At 54.5% G+C, this 16,664-nt stretch overlaps 1 protein-coding gene across 3 annotated transcripts; it reads left to right on the top strand.

Moving 5' to 3' along the window:
- Nucleotides 1–3,574: 3,574 nt before the first annotated feature.
- On the top strand, nucleotides 3,575–15,846 carry FAM3A (FAM3 metabolism regulating signaling molecule A). 3 transcript variants are annotated; one of them, XR_009217355.1, is made up of 11 exons: nucleotides 3,575–3,922; nucleotides 4,020–4,092; nucleotides 5,657–5,770; nucleotides 6,371–6,394; nucleotides 8,591–8,714; nucleotides 8,844–8,902; nucleotides 9,403–9,453; nucleotides 9,787–9,871; nucleotides 9,947–10,073; nucleotides 10,953–14,900; nucleotides 15,277–15,846. XR_009217355.1 is itself a non-coding variant. In XM_058535037.1 (10 exons), the coding sequence occupies exons 2-10, from the start codon at nucleotides 4,080–4,082 to the stop codon at nucleotides 11,046–11,048; spliced, it is 693 nt and encodes a 230-aa protein (XP_058391020.1). In that variant the 5' UTR covers nucleotides 3,575–3,922; nucleotides 4,020–4,079; the 3' UTR covers nucleotides 11,049–15,846. The 3 variants fall into 3 exon arrangements, 2 of the variants coding, with proteins under 2 accessions (XP_058391020.1, XP_058391021.1); XM_058535037.1 differs by having other exon boundaries at nucleotides 10,953–15,846; XM_058535038.1 differs by having other exon boundaries at nucleotides 3,576–3,690; nucleotides 10,953–15,846.
- Nucleotides 15,847–16,664: the final 818 nt, after the last annotated feature.

Genomic DNA, 16,664 nt, shown 5'->3' with positions numbered 1-16,664 from the left:
GTGCCTACGGAGGGTCTTGCCTTTGACTGTCTGAAATGTAGCCACACGAATGCGATGGGCTGATGAGGCAAGAGCGATGGGCCCCAGACAGTGGCCCAGAACGAAGGAGAGTGGGTCCCTGAAGATGCAGCCGCCCCTGCTTACCACCAGAGGACGCCGTCCTCCTGCCTGATCCCAGGGAAGAAACATTCAAGTCCCCAACTGCCTTGGCCTACTGGCCTGGAACCTCAAATCCCCAAGATACGGCCCTGCAGATGACATCAAATCCTCAGGGGAAAAACCAAATAAACAAAGGCACAGGGGTTTTTCCTGACCCCGCAGGGGTCTTCGTGCTCAGAACCCTACAGATGTTTATAGACTTTGGGGCACGTAGCAGAGCTGTGTGCTGGGGGATAGTCATCCCGGGTCCCCAGGTCCCCTGGGTAACCTGCTGGCATAGCATCTCTGAAGGGGCCGCTCCAGGAAGTCTGGGAGGATTCAGGTAGGGGCAGCAGTGGGAGCTCAAGGTGGAGGAGGGACTCTCCTCCTCCCTGGCCCCCAGCACGTGATGACTACGTGTGAGCAGGGAGGGAGTGGGGAGCTCCCCATCTAATCCTGCTGAATGTCTCCACTGCGATAGGCACGAGGGCCCAGGTCAGGGCAGTCAGCTGACACCTCAGATCTGGGTGCTACACTGGGGCATAGCTGTGAGGGCCCTGGTGAGAACACATCTCTGGGTGCCTGTGAGGGACAAAGAGACGGGGGCCCTGATGAGGACAGTCAACTATCATCTCAGCTCTAGGAGCCTGCACTTAGGAAGAGGCCAAGGTCCCAGGTAAGAACATTCAGCTGTCCCCTCTGCTCTGGGTGCCTACAGTGAGGCACAAGCGTGAGGGACAAGATGAGGACAGTCATTTGTGAGACAGTCACCTCATCTCGGGGTGAAAATGTTCTGACACAGACCTTAGAGCCTCCATGATTTGAGACAAATGTCACCTCAGTTCTGGGCCCCTACAATGGGGAACAGCGATGACAGACCCAGTGAGGAGAGACATCTGTCACCTGTATGTTTACACTGGGGCAGATGCAACAAGTCCCAGGTGAGGAAAGACACCTGTCACCTTGGCTCTGAGTGGCGACATTGGTGCTGAGGTATAAGGGCCTTCAACTGGCACTGAATTTCTACACTGGCACAGAGCAGGAGGGCTCATGTGAGGACAGCCACCAATCCCCTCAGCCCTGCGTGCCTACACTGGGCTAGAGGCATTGGGTCTGGGTTTCAGCATTCAGCAAACATTTAACTTTTGGATGCCTGGACTAAGGCGAGGCTTAAGGGCCCAGGAGTGGAGCATCACCTTTGACCTCAGCTCTCAGTGCCTAACCTTGGGGAGAGGCATGAAGGACAGTGAGGGCATTCAACTGTTACCTCAGATCTGAGTGCCTACCCTGAGGCAGATCATGAGGACCCGAGACACAATACACAAGTAGCACTTGAGCAATGGGAGCTACTCTGGGGCAGAGATATGAGGCCCAGCAGAGGGAACTCAAATGCCACCTTAGCTCTGTGTAGCTACACAAGTCAGAGACATGAGGGCCCAGGTGACAGCATGCAACTGAAAGCCCAGATCTTGATCTGTACACTAGAAAGGAGAGTGAGGAACTAGGTAGAGACATGAGGGCCCAGTTGGGGACCATCAGCTATCACTTCATGCTGGGTGCCTGCACTGGGGCAGGAACATGAGGGCCCAGGTACAGACAGTCAACTGAAAGCACACATCTTGTGCCTACACTGGAAAAGAGAATGAGGGACCATTGAGGTCATTCAACTGTCACTTCAGCTCTGGGTCATTAAACGTAGGCAGAGACATGAAGGACTAGGTGGAGGGAGTCAATTGTCCACTCAGCTCTGGGTGCCTCCTCTGGGGTAGAGGCAGGAGGTGCTCACACTGGGACATAAGCATGCAGGCCTGTATGATTACCACCAACCATCACCTCAGTGCTTGGTGTAGGTCTACACTGAGGGGAATGAGGGATCAGTTGAGGGCATCAACTGTCACCTCAGCTCTGGGTGCCTGTCCTGAAGCAGGGACATGAAGGCCCAAGAAAAAACAGTTAACAGGCACCTCAGATATGGGAGCTTCACTGGGACACAGGCCAGAGGGCCCATAGGAGACATTCTCTGCCACCTCATGCTAGCTAGGTGCCTGCACTGGGGCAGGGACATGAGGGCTTATGATATGAAGGTCTAATCCTCTCTATGTCCCCATTGAAAAACAGTCCCAGAGAAAATAAGGGATTTGCACAAGGCTGCCCATGAGGAACAGAAGACCTGAAACTGAATCCCAGGCCTCTGACCCATCATTCGATGGTGTCCCTGGGGATGATGGATGTGCCTCTGAAGCCTCAGGGGAGCTTATTAAACCAACCTTTCCCAAATGACTGCTCTGAGCAAGATGTAAACACCGTCCTCTATGAACTACCAGTCTGGCAGATGCCCTGTGCCTGACTGACAGCCCAAGAGTATAACTGGGAGCTTCCTTTACTGGGCACCACAACTACAAGCATTGCAGGAAAGACCAGTGAGGATGGCACGGTGCCCAAGGTTTGGTACCCACAAATATGAGAGTTTGGCAAATGGTCAACATTATCTGATCCCAAATTCCATGACAAAACCCAAACTAACACTTGACTGCAGCAGCGGAGCCCTGAAACTGATTACCTTGATCTTGCTAGGGAGAAGGAGGGAGTGTTGTGTATGCCGGTGTAGAAGCTACTGGATTCTAACCAGAGCTCTGTCATTGCCTGGCTCTATAAGCTTTCTCTGTATTTTGGATTCTTTCTTTAGGAAGGTTCTGGGAAGTGGCGTCATTGGGTCAAAGGGCATGAATGTTTCTGCGGTTCTCATGCCTCCCAGCGGCTGCCCTCCAGAAAGATGGTCCAGCCGAAAGGAGTGTCACCAGCTCTCCCAGTGCAGGAGGTGATCAGGGTGCACTGGGCGGTGTCAGGGACGCCTTCCTGAAGAAGGCTAGAGGAGCAGGCAGGAGTTTTCCAATGGGTCTGAATAACGTTTTAGACGCCCCCTCCCCTTATCAGAGCGATATGTGAGACGGCGCGAACGTGCTTCCATCTAGAGAACGGACTGCGAGGAAAGGCGTCAAAAGGCTGGGCCTGGTTGTCTCTGGATCGTCGCATTCTGGTGTCTTCCCACCGCGTACTCTTGTGTACTGCCATGTTTCCAAAAGGCACATATATCAACTTTAAAACAATTTCCAATTACGCGCCCAGATCCATCTGACTTCCCAGGCTTCAGAAATCTGACTACAGGGCAGGAGTGTAGCCCCAGCCCTGGAAGCCCAGGAAGGCTGGAATCTCCCACCTGGGAGGAGTCTGAGGAGAGACTTCTGGGGCGGGGCATACGTAGGAGCAGGGGCGGGGCCGGATAGGGCTCCTCCCGTTTGGCGGCCTGGCTACTCAACCTGAGCGCACGTCAGAGGCGGGGCCGGTGCGGGCCCCTCCTACCCGGCTGCCGGGAGGCTCAGCCCTAGCCGATGGCCCGGGTGGCGCCGGCGGGCTGTGGCCCCGCCCCAGGCCGCCATTGCCGGGCCTGTCGGGCCGCGCTACGCAGCTCCTTGTCGTGCCGTCGCCGAGCAGAGCGGGGCGACCGGCCTGACAGGGCTGCCCTCGACCGAGCTCGCATCTCCCCACCGCCAGGCAAGTCTCCGGCTGACGCAGCCCGCATCGCTGGCCCCCAGGCCCAGAGAGGCGGCCTGAGCTCGGGGCTTCCCACCGGAGGGGCCGCGTCCAGGAGAACCACTTCCACTTCCCAGCCCCAGAGGCTCCCGTGGGCACGATCGTGAGCCGACGGGTTCCCGAGCTCCCTCCTAGCCTGGCAGGGCTCCTCTCCGCGTTCCCGACGAACCTGGCCAGGTGGTTGGACGAACAAGTCAGTGTACCGATTGCACCCGCTCTACAGCAGGGGCCCAGCACAGGCTCATCCTTGACCCCTACCCAAATCTTCTCTTCTGTTTTGTTGCTCCCAGAGCGCACGGTCCTCAAACAGTGCAGTAGGCGGTGGCCCCAACCCAGCAGGAGAAGTGGACATGAGGTTGGCAGGTGGGTCGCTTCCACAGTGAACGGAAGGAGTTGGAAAGGGGACCTGGCTGGAGGCCCAGGTATCCAGAGGTCTGCATCTAGAGGGGCCCCAGGTGGACCACTGGGTTTGGTTTTAGAAATGAAGGACTCTGCGTAAACACTCATTCTATGACCTTGACTAAATCCTTTCAGCTCCACAAGCTGTGAGATGTGGATTAGGATAGTTGATTTCTTCCAACTTGGATAACTGGCCACTGTTTGGAAAATGAACTGTGGGAGAGGCTCCAGGGAGCATGGCCACTAAGCAGAGGGGGGTGGGGTGCAGAGGTGGAGAGGCACAGTCTTAGAGGAGAAACTGACCAGAGTGGTGGTGGGGTTGGGTATGAACCCAGTGTCAGCCCTGCTGTTGCCTGGGCAACTAAAATGAAGATGACTTGGGGAGGCACAGGTTGGGAGTGGAGAACAGAACTCAAGAACTGGAGTTCAGACGTGCTGAGGTTGCAGCGGTATGAATCTGTCCCATGGGAGCTGGCCATTGACGAACTGGCTGGGAGGGTGTGGCCTCAGCAGTGGTCAGGGCTGTCCATAGGGGTTAATTCAAGGCCAGGAGTAGATGAGAGCACCTAGAGGGAGGGTAGAGCATAGGCCGAGAAGGCAGCTTGAGACAGAAGCCTGGGAAAGTCCAGCTTTTCAGGGGAGGGTAGAGGAGGACGATCTAAGCAAGGAGGATGAGGAGTGTCCAGCTAGAGTTAGGGTGTGCTGTCCTGGAAGCCAGTGCAGAAGTGTTTCCAGCAGGAGGGCCTGGGCAGCAAACTGAGAGGTCAAGGAAGATCAGGGCCGACAGGTGACACGGGGAGTTGACACCAAGAAGGTCATAGGTGGCCTTGGCAACAAGCTGTTTTGGTGGGGTGGTGGAGGCAAGGCCAGGTTGGAGTAGGTTGGGAGAGAGTGGGAGGTGAGACTATGGAAAGAGCCAGCATAGATGACTTTGGGAGAGCTGACAGAGAAGAGGAAGGGAGGGGAGAGAGGTCAGTGGCTGGATGAGGGTGTGATTCTGAAGGAGGGCTTTTCCTTCTGTGCTTTCTTACCACGGGAGATGTTGAAAAGAGAGGAGAAAGGGTGAGATAGAGAGAATGATCACCATTACAAGAAACCTGAGAGGGGAGGAGAGCTGCCAGTCCACCTCACAGCAGGTGAAGGCACTGGTCTTCAAAAGGAGTAAGGACCCCCTCCTCTGTTTTAACAGGAGAAAAAGAGGACAGGATGGGTGGGACACAAATATATTGGTAACCTCAGAGGCAGGAAATTAGGGGGAGCACTGGAGCCCACTTGAGCAGTGAGTTCTGGAAGGCCCCTCCACACCTGCCACGGAGAACAGAGCCAGGAGCCTTGGAGTTAGAACTCAGTTTCCTCCTTCTACCTGCTAGGAGCTCCCCTCTCAGGCCATCTGGTGGATGGTGACAGGTACCCACTTTCCTGTCCTCCAGTCACTTCTTCCCAAGTGGACAGGGCAGTCTGGTCCTAGGGTCATTTGGGAGCTCACTGGCATCTGAGGTGGCCTTGCCTGTGTCTGTCCTACCTCCAGGCCCCCTCCGCATTGTGGCCCTGGTCGTCACCGTGGGCCTCACATGGATCGTAGTCAGCATCCTCCTGGGTGGGCCTGGCAGTGGCTTTCCTCGCATCCAGCAACTCTTCACCAGTGAGTGTGGGACTCTTCCTTGCCCCACTACGGAGATCACCAGGGCGGTTACCTGGGCCTGTGGGCTGAGGCTCAGGGTGGGGGTGGGGGTGGCCTGGGTTTTCTGTCTCTTCCTGGCAGGCCACCTCTAGCTGCCCTCAGTCTGTCTCCTGGCATCCAGCACAGCCTTCCCCCACCACCCAGTTGCTTTGGCTGGGAAAGCCAGTCCCTGCTAATCAGAATTCTGTGCCCGGTTGGAGTCAGTGGGACCCGAGTCGGGGGCAGAGGGGCTTCTGCTGAACGCTGGGGATGATGTTCTGGTTGCTCCTTGCAGGCTTTCCACCAGCCTCTGACATAGGGAGGGGACTCTACACCTAGTTATTGGTGACGCTTCACCTAAGTCCTTTTTACAATTCTGAATTACCCTTTTCCTGGAGCAGGGAGCTTTGCATCTGAACATCATTTAGACTTAAGCAGGAACATGCCAAGGCAACCTGGCTTGGCCCCTGGCCCCTGAGCCTGACTGCCCCTCCACCTTGACTTCATGGTGTAGGGCCAGGCTGCCCTGCTGCAGGTCCCAGAGGACTCCAGGCTAACAGAAACAACTCTCTGTACCCACAGGCCCAGAGAACTCAGCGACTGCAGGTAAGGCTCCTGTCACCTTCCTGCTCCTCCCCTGTGTCCACCCCTCATACTACTTTTGTGATACCGCTGCCTGCCCCTAGTCCTCCAGGGTTTCTAATCTCCATTCATCCCTCCCTAAACTTGCCATCACAGCCCCCGCAGAGCTGCTTGCATGTTGTGAACCTAGAAAACAAGTTACCTGCTTCCAGAATACACTGGTGGGACAGGCATGGATTAGACATTCCCGTTCCAAAAGGGAGAACTTAGAAGGAATCAAGGGGTCACCACTCCCAAGCAAGTCCAAAACCCAGCAGGGCAAATGCCATTAGGTTTCAAGGCCTGAGAAGAATCCTCTGTGACCCGATGCTCTGTCCTCTGGCCCCCCCGGGGGTGGGGGGGGACCTTCAGACCGGAGGGGACAGTCCTACCCTCTGGGCCTGTGCCATCTCTGGCCTCTGCAGCCACCACTCTACCCTCAGAGTCACCCATCCCTCCTTCTGTCCTTTCTCTGTCCCTTTCAGTCCAGGCCGGCAGTGTTTCTGCTAGTATAAAATTCTCAAAAACGTTGGTCTCCTGTGCAGTTCATGAGGGTCTAAGCTATAAGACAAGAAGGTCCTCCAGATCTTTCCTGGATAACCCCATTTCTATTCCTGGATTCTGCTGACATGGTTAAGTGGATCCATAAGTCACATGCCTCAGCTCTTTAGCAAGTAGTTGTCCAGCCACATCCTTCCTGTTCTCTCCAGAGCATTCTTTCTCGTTTTTTACAATATGGTTAGGCTAAGAATTTTCCAAATCTTCATGTTCTGGTTCCTTTGCACTTAATAATTCCTTTCTCAGTTTCTCTCTCTCCTCTTACGTCTTACTGTGAGCAGCAAGGAGAAACCAGGCCATGCCCTCGACACTTTGCTTGGAAATCTCCTCAGCTAAATATCCAAGTTCAGCATTTACAAGTTCTACTTTCCACAAAACACTAGAACACAATTCGGCCAAGTTCTTTGCCACTTTATGACAAGGACCTCCTTTCCTCCAGTGTCTGATGTGTTCCTCATTTCCGTCTGAGATCTCACCAGAAGCACCTTTAACATTCATATTTCTAGCAACCTTCGGTCATGATGATATATGTGTTCTCCAGAATGATAGAAGCTTTCTCTACTGTTCTTCTCTCTTCTTTCTGAGCCCTCACCGGAATCACCTTTAACATCCATGTTTCTACCAACGGTCTCCTCAAGGCTATCTAGGCCTTTTCTGACATGCACCTCAAAATTCTACAGCCTCTACCCATTACCCAATGCCAAAGTTATTTCCACATTTTTAGGGATTTGTTACAGCAGCACCCTACTTTCTGGTATCAAAATCTCTATCAATTTCCTGGGGCAGCTGTAACTAAGTACCACAAACTGGGTGACTTAAACAACAAGGATTTCTTCTCTCACAGTTCTGGAAGCTAGAAGTGTGAAATCTGGGTGTCATCAGGGCTGTGCTCCCTCTGCAGGCTCTAGGGGAGGACCCTTCCTGCCTCTTCCAGCTTCTGGGGGTCCCAGGTGTTCCTCGGCTTGTGGGCATATCCCTCCAGTCTCTGCCTCTGTCTTCATGTGACCTTCTCCTCCATGTCTGGATCTCCTCTTCCGTCTCTTATAAGGAGACTTGTTTCATTTAGGGCCCACCCTACTCCAGGATGATCTCATCCTAACAAATTATATCTTCAACGACCCTATTTCCAAATAGAGTCACATTCGGAGGAACTTGGAGTTAGGACTTCAACACATCTTTTGTGGGGGTACGGTTCAACCTGTAGCAGAGGCCATCCTCCTCCTGCCCTCCTGCCTCTGCGCCATGGGAACCAGGTGCTCTTGGCGCCGCTGTCCTGCAGTCTGCTCTGGCCAGGCGCTCGTCTGTGCGGTTGCCCCCCCAATTGCTCCTTCCTTCCCAGCCACAGCCCAAGCCAGCCCTCCCGCCTCTTTTCTCTTCTCCCACCAGTGGCAGAAAAGCCTCCCTGGGGTCCCTGTCACCTTGCCCTGAGGGCAGCCCCAGCGGGATGCAGAGTGTCTGTGGAAGTGTCCCTGGCCTTGACCTGAGCCATGTCCCCTCCCCGCCACCAGTCCTTTGCTCTGTGTTCACTCATTCCTCCCTGTGGGCTGGTCCTGACCTCCTTGTCTCAGATCTCGGGTAACCCCAGGGCCAGGCCCATGGGTCACCCCTGCTGTCCCCGCTCAGAGCCACGGGCCAGGAAGTACAAGTGCGGCCTGCCCCAGCCGTGTCCTGAGGAGCACCTGGCCTTCCGCATGGTCAGCGGGGCTGCCAATGTCATTGGACCCAAGATCTGCCTCGAGGACAAGATGTGAGCTCCTTGGGGTGGACGGAGGCAGGGGAGGGAATGGGGTATTGAAAGCTGGGTCTGCGAGGGCCGAGGGCCATGCAAGGAAGAGCAGAGCGGAGGTGCCACTTGAGGGCTCTGTCTCCCTGCTAGGCTCATGAGCAGTGTCAAGGACAACGTGGGGCGGGGACTGAACATCGCCCTGGTGAACGGTGAGTCCTCCATGATGTGTGGTCAGAGTTCGGACCAGAGAAGCAGAGCTGGCCGTGACCTGCCACCCTCCTTCCTCACTCTCTCATGAGGAGGCATCTGGCTGTTTGCCTTGGCCTTTCCCTCCCCTCCCTTCCGGGAATTCCCGGGGGAGGGGTCTGTGTGAGCTGAAGGCTCCACAGAAGAAGTGACCCAATGAACAAAAACATGGTAGCAGTAAAAAACTAGAAGTTTCCCGGAAGTTGGAGGGTGCTTCATGGAGAGCCCCTGAAGGGTGTCAAATGCCAGGCAGAAGCTCCGCAGCTTTAGGTGGGCTGCCACTATCTGAAGAAGGGGCACAGTGGGCATGAATATGGGGGGATGTTTGAAAAGCTTCCGGAAGGTCTGCACCCGGTGGCCACCACCATGTCCTGAACCTGGTGATCTGGGGGGGCCGAGGTGGTAGGGTGGAGATACCCTAGTGGCTTGCGCAGCAGGACCCCCTCCTTCCCTCTCGACCCAGGGGTCAGCGGTGAGCTCATCGAGGCCCGGGCCTTCGACATGTGGGCGGGAGGTGAGTTGTGGCCATGGCCTCCTCTTTATGACTGTGCAGCAGAATGACTGGGCATCTTTCCCCTGAAATGCTGCTCTCTCTGTCCATTTGCTGGGGGCTTCTCAAGCACTTCCTTGGGTTTGGAAAAGGCGGGAGAGGGCTAGGTGTATGGTCATGGGGATGGCCCTGATTTCTGATACCAGTTTGTCCCTGCACTCACTTGGCAACTCTTGGTGGGACGTGTCCCTGGCCTGATCCCTACTTTAGTTTCCTTGTTTGGAGCATAGGGGTTGGTGGGGGAGGGGTGATCAGTGGTGCCTGGTGCTCTGTGTTCCATTGGACCTGTCCCCCCAGATGTCAACGATCTGCTGAAGTTTATTCGGCCACTGCATGAAGGCACACTGGTGTTCGTGGCATCCTATGATGACCCAGCCACCAAGTAAGTGGTTGCCAAGGCCAGCCTCAGCCTGGCCCTCCTACAACGATGCTCACATCTCTTCCTTCTGTGCGGCAGGATGAATGAAGAGACCAGGAAGCTTTTCAGCGATCTGGGCAGCAAGAACGTCAAGGATCTTGCCTTCCGAGACAGCTGGGTGTTTGTGGGGGCCAAGGGCGTGCAGAACAAGAGCCCCTTTGAGCAGGTACGGGTGGAGAGCATGGCACCTCTGCTTCCTGGCCCAGGGCAGTCTGCCTGCCCCTTCTGCCAGCATCCTGCCAGGTCCCCTTCTGTTCACACCACAGCCTGCCCTGAATTCTGCCCCAGCACCTGCCCCCGGGGCAGCCCTGGCCCCCTCAGCATCTGTACAGGGAGGGGAAGTAATATGACCTTGTCTGTCTTATATGGATTTCACTCTAAAGAGTCTTTAAATGGCAAAGCTTTCACATTGGCAAGGCTCACAACTAAGCAACCTTCCTCTCAAACATCTTCAAGATGCTCAGTCGTGTCCCGTCTTCCCAAGGCCCAGTACCCCAGTTCACACTGCATGCCCTTCTCCCACCAGCCCTGGTTGCCCTCTGGCCACCTGCTCCTCCAGGGCCACACGTGTCAGGCGCCATCCTTATCTTTAGGAGGCTCCCAGCCCGTGAAGAGCTACAGTGCACCCAAGCCCTGTTCCCCACAGCAGGACAAGGCAAACAGGCTGTTCCAGTGGTTTCTGGAAGGCTCTGGCTGCCAAAAGAGCAGCTCAGCCCCCAGAGAAGAAATGCCCCCTCTGGCCTTGCTCTTTCTGCAGCTTTCAGCAGCTCCGTGCAGGCCAGGTGAGGGTGGAGACACACACACTCCCTCGTTACCTTCCTTGTGTGTGCCAGGCCCACATAAGGGCAAAGAAGTTGACCTCCCACTCCACCTGTGAGGGAGGCAGGCCAGTGCAGCTAGTGCCATTTTTAGATGAGAAAATCAAGGCACTGGGACAGAGAGTGCACAGTTGGTTGACACCAGCACAGGGGGACTGAAAGCTCTGTGTGTCCCCTGTGCCTCAGGGCTGAGGCTGTGACTTCCTGCCCCCCCCCCGACCCTGCAGCACGTGAAGAACAGTAAGCACACCAATAAGTATGAAGGCTGGCCCGAGGCGCTGGAGATGGAAGGCTGCATCCCCAGGAGGACCATGGCCAGCTAGCCAGCCGAGCGAGAGCACCAGGCTGAGGGAGGCTGCGTGTGCCCAGCCCAGGAGGTGGCGGTGGCGGCAGCAGCAGCAGCGGTGGCAGTGCAGGGCTGAGGCCCAACCCCATACCCAGCCAGGAGCGCTCTCTTGCCCCAGCACATTGGGGCTCCAAGGCAGTGACTGGTAACTGGAGTGTGACCGGTGGTGGGGGCTGAAGGGGCCGGCCTCATCACGATCTGTCAGGGGAGCCCAGGTACCCATCTCCTTCTTTTCCTAAGCTGCTCCCCCTGGCTAGCCCCTACCCAATTCCCAAGTGCCCCCGGCCACAAGGACCCTGGGTGCTCACCCTGTCACCGCACAAGTCTGGTAGCAGCTGCCTGGTGAGTTGGGGCATCTTCTAGATCCTCTCAATCCCAGTGCCACTCACTACTCTGCAGGCTAATCCTGTTTCCATTGTGATTCCTTCTGGTGAGCCACACCTGGCGGGCACTTCAGGGGACTGGCTGCCTCCTGCCTCACTCTCTGCAGGAAGGGGCTGCCTTGGAGCCAGGCCAGCCGGGCAGTAAGACAGCGAGCCTGATCACAGTCCCCAGCACGGCAGGTGGCGTCTCGTGCAGTTTGTCAGAGGGCCCACCTTCTAGATGAACTCTTAATAAATTGGTGGCCCTCAATGGAATGAAGTGCATTCGGTGGGGAGTCAGGGGTGGTGGTGTCGTGGGGGGGAGGGACATGTCCTGGAGGCTCAGCTGACCTGCCCCCACAGCCTTAGCAGACAGCCTTTGTCTCCAGGGCTCCTGCCACCGACAGGACCCATTTTGGCTGAGGTGTGACTCAGGCAGTGAGCAGAGCAGCTCCCCAGCTAGCATCCCCATAGCCTTGCCCAGGGGAGATGGTTCTACCCTCTGAGGCTGCAGGAAACTCACTCGATTCCCTCGGACACAGCACAGGCCTATAGGGACAGGGATGGAGATTAAAACTAGCCCAGGTGCCTCCCCTCTCTGCCCAGCCTCCCTCAGGAGCTAGTGTGTCTCCCCACAGCGGGATAGTGGATGCCTTTGAAATCAGGGCCGCAAAGGGCCAAGTCACGTGGGCTGTTTGGCATTTCTCACAGATTACAGTTACATTTCCCTCCACTGAGCAAGAACCAGCAGGAGACTATAAGGAGTTTTGCTGGAATAGCACATCCAGGGGCACAGGAGCGGTCTGGGGTTAGCAAAAGGAGAGAAGGCTGTTTGGACTTCCTAGATGGGAGGAATTGGGGCACCAACCAGGCAGCCTTGAGGGGTCCGTGGCGGGGGCGATGGACTTACAAGTCCTGCTCTGGAGAAAGGCTTCCCGAGCCTCTGCCTTCTAGGAGTTAAGTGCTGCCAGAGTGCGAACAAAACGTCAAGAAACGAAAGTATTTAAGGAGCAGGCCAAAGAGGAGTGAGAGGCCCAGGGACAGGCGGGAAGGAGAGGCTGTGGTTGTGCTGCCAGGACCGCAAAGGGTTGGGGAAGCGTCAGCCCAGGAGATGGTGATCATAGACCCTGTGCCAAGCGCTTTACGTGTATTCATTTTTTTAATAGACTTTCTTTTTTAGAGCAGTTTTAGGTTCACAGCAAAGTTGAGCAGGAAGTCCAGAGAGTTCCCACATACCCAACCTCCACTGACACAGCATCATCACCCAAAACCCAGAGTTGACATTAGGGTTCCCTTTGGGTGTTGTACAGTCTGAGTTTGACAAATGTATAATGACATGTATCCACCATTATAGTATCATACATATATTTATTTTTTAAACCTTTTATTATGGAAAATTTCAAACGGCCCCCAAAGTAGAATAGTATAATGAACCCCAATGTGCCCATCGAAACTGCCACTATGATCAACATGTGGCCACTGTTTCATTGCATCCCCTCTGGCCCGATATGTTGAAGCAAATCTCACCTTAGTTCTTCCATCAGTACTTCGGTTGTACACGTGTTATGTACGCGGTTCTCACAGCAACCCTAGCAAGAAAGTACTACCATTTTCCCCATTTCCAGAGAAGATAAAGGTCTCTGGTGAGCTTAGGAGAGTTTCACTGGAGCCGGGACGTTAGAAGCCAGATAAGTAGGGCTCTGCAAGGTTAGTAGCTTGCCCCAAATAACATGGAAGCTCACGGAAGGTCCACACTGCAAGGCTGGGAGTCACTGGGGCCACTGCTGTGATTGCCCGACCTTCCCCAGAGATTCACCAGGTGCCTGCCCTGGGCCAGGCTCTGTGTTACATGCCGGGAACTCGGGAGTGGGCCCCGGTGATGGCCCCTAACTCCCCAGGGGGCTGTGCCCTCACTGGGGCTCAGCAGAGTCACACCAATGGAAAGAGCAGGCCAGTTTTATCCCCCACTTGGCCCAACACAGGCTAGGAAGCTGATGGTGTGGAGCACAGCCTGCCCAAGTTTCCAAAGTGAGGTAAAGCTGTATCCTCAGGCCTGCCCTTTAGGAGTTAGGATATCCTCGGTTACAAGTGCCAGAATCCCAGCTCAAACTGGTGTGAGCAAAAATAAATAAGTAATGACAGGGGAAGGAGACTTATTGTTCCTGTAACAGATCCCAACCCCCATGGGTGTTCTAGCTCCAATAATGTCATCGGGATCATCAAGGCACGGACTCGCTCCATCTCTTGGCTCCGCTTTTCTCAGTATTTGCTTCCTTTTCAAACATATTGTCTCCCCCAGGTATGGGAAGCTATAGTAGAGGTCCCAGTTTAGCAACTCCAGCAAAAAAGAGCTCCCACCTTCCCAGTAGTTCCAGTACAAGTCCCTGGGGACTGTCGTTGGTCCAGATTGGATTATGGGCTTATCCTTACATCAATCTGTGTGGCTCTGTTTGGCTACACCTGGGATGGGCCCACCCGAGGCCAATGCTGGGGTCCTGCACTGGGAAACCTTGTGTACCGAGAGTGGAGGAGGGATGGTTCCTCAAAGAAAATTGAGATGCTGTGACCTGATGCCAGGCAGGTAAACACAACAGTGGTCATTACACTTCCCTGCAAATACCACCTGTATCCCATACTTGTACCGCTTTATCACCAAGCACTCCTGGGGGCCCCTGCCTGGAGAGCAGGAGGTGGGCACGCTGCTCAGGGTCGCCATTGTAACCCTATTACCTACTATGGTGGCAGGTCTCCCATCGGAAGTGCATTTCTTTTTTGGCTGACCCTATCGTTTGTTCTATCTGTTCTCTCAGTCCAGATGACTTCTCTTTTGTTTTGTTTTGGGTTTTTTTTGTGAGGAAGATCAGCCCTGAGCTAACATCCATGCCAATCCTCCTCTTTTTTGCTGAGGAAGACCAGCCCTGAGCTAACATATTGCGGATCCTCCTCCTTCCCCTCCCCCCTTTTCTCCCCAAATCCCCAGTAGAGAGTTGTATGTCATAGTTGCACATCCCTCTAGTTGGTGTATGTGGGATGCGGCCTCAGCATGGCCGGACAAGCGGTGAGTCGGTGAGCACCCGGGGTCGAACCCCGGCCGCCAGTAGCGGAGCGTGCGCACTTAACTGCTAAGCCACAGGGCTGGCCCCCAGATGACTTCTCTTTTGGAACTAGATATCCTTGACTGATTTGTAGAGCCCTTCCTCCTCTTCTGGGGTAATTTATTTTATTTTTTTTGTGTGTGTGAGGAAGATCAGCCCTGAGCTAACATCCATGCTGATCCTCCTTTTTATCCCTTTTTCTCCCCAAGGCCCCCGTAGATAGTTGTATGTCATAGTTGCACATCCTTCTAGTTGCTGTGTGTGGGACGCCGCCTCAGCATGGCGGGACAAGCAGTGCGTCGGTGTGAGCCCGGGATCCAAACCCAGGACGCCAGCAGCAGAGCATGTGCACTTAACCGCCAAGCCACTGGGGTAAATTATTAATCCCCTAACCCAACTACAAACATTCTCTTGCCTTTAATTAAGCTGTCCCTTTTTCCTGCAGAGAAGGCCTCCAAATTCCCTCATGTCAGACACCCCACCAGCCCACTCCCACTTTTCAGGGAAGGCTGAAGTGACTGACGACAATGGGGAGCAGCCTCTCACTACACCTGCTCTCCTTGACTCCCAGCACCCATTCCCGTTCAGTTGGAATATAAAAACACAGGCTTCCTCCAGGGAGGACACCTCTTTTAGGTTTTCCTTCCCCAGCTCTTCCTGCCAACCCATTCCCCTTCTCCCTCTGGCTAGTTTTACCCTGTCCTCGGACAGCCCCACCCCCACTGCTCTTTTCTTTTGCAAATTGCAGTCTTCAATGCAGCATGAGCCAAGCCCAGCCCTCTCACCTGTGCCAGCCTGCTTCCATCAGGATCCTACAACCCTATTTGAGAGGGACAGTGCAATAGTTCCGGGACACCAAGTCCACACACAAATGGCTTATGCCTTACTGGTCCTCTGAGGCTAATGAACAGCCTAGAGCTATGACCTCTGAATGTGTTTTTTTGTGTGTGTGATAAAGATCAGCCCTTAGTTAACATCCATGCCAATCCTCCTCTTTTTGCTGAGGAAGACTGGCCCTGGGCTAACATCCATACCCATCTTCCTCCACTTTATATGGGACACCGCCATGGCCGCCACAGCATGGCCTGACAAGCAGTGCGTCGCTGTGCGCCCAGGGACCCGAACCCAGGCGGCCAGCAGCGGAGCGTGCGCACTTAACCGCACCACGTGGCCAGCTCTGACCTCTGAATGTTTTTGATCACTGACATAAATCAAGCCCTCTTAAGCATGCTCCCCCACCATGTGTATATCTGCTTAGATATCCTATGCATGTACTAATCTGAACTTTATAAAACACACCAAATTTTTTAAATAAACAAGATGTATTTAAGTTTACATTTAAATAATAGATTTTTTATTAAAATTATTTATTTGAAAAATTAAAAATAGAGATGTTATGGGGTTATTTGGGACATTCTCAATGATGTGTCGTGTGCATCTCCAGGGGCAAAGTACCTGTAACTCTGGGGACCACTGGCTTCCATCACAGCCGTGACAAGAGGTTCTTCCAGAGCAGTGGGTAGCCACTGACCAGCGCGCTGGCAGACTGCAGTTGCCCAGCAGCCTTTGGGAACATGCAAATCCCCTTCCACTATGCACTTGCTTACTGTCTTCCCATGTCTTTTCTACACCCTCACCACCTTTCTGCCCATCCTTACACCATCTGTTTGCATTCCTTTTCCATGAAGCCTATGGACCTTGCTGGTAGCGCCAAATAGTTTTGAAAGGTGGATAAGTCCACTGATGCTCCGCAGTGTGAAATAGGTGCTTGGTCAATGCTTGAACAAAGGAAGGTGGAACTGGGTCGAGCCTGGGCCCCGGAGTCCGGGTCACTGGGACTCAGCCCTCGAGCCATAGGGCTGGGCGCCCTGAGCGGGAACGCAGAGCAGAGGCCTGCATGAATTGTGAGTTACTGAGCATTGCACCCTGGGAGGAAGGGACCAAAAGAGCTGCCTGTGTCTCCACACAGGTGTACATTCTGAGGAGGCTCTTTATTCTCAACATATTTGAAATCACTTAGCTGGAGCAGTCAGTTCAGACACACCTTGTGGCACAGACTTCACAGGACAAGCAACTGCCCTAACAATCCTTGTGAAGCAGCCACTGGTTGAGTGGGAACAGCATGGTGACTTGGGA

This window comes from Diceros bicornis, chromosome X, assembly GCF_020826845.1.
Source record: "Diceros bicornis minor isolate mBicDic1 chromosome X, mDicBic1.mat.cur, whole genome shotgun sequence".
In the NCBI taxonomy this organism is placed as follows: Eukaryota; Metazoa; Chordata; class Mammalia; order Perissodactyla; family Rhinocerotidae; genus Diceros; species Diceros bicornis.
Note: the sequence above shows the minus strand (reverse complement) of the source record. Positions and strands in the feature narration are given on the sequence as shown.

What these genes read in the sequence shown, in the direction of transcription:
- FAM3A (XM_058535037.1), top strand. An exon ending in CATCCAGCAACTCTTCACCA is followed by an intron (nt 5,771 to 6,370) that starts GTGAGTGTGGGA and finishes CTGTACCCACAG; the next exon opens with GCCCAGAGAACTCAGCGACT. An exon ending in ATCTGCCTCGAGGACAAGAT is followed by an intron (nt 8,715 to 8,843) that starts GTGAGCTCCTTG and finishes TCTCCCTGCTAG; the next exon opens with GCTCATGAGCAGTGTCAAGG.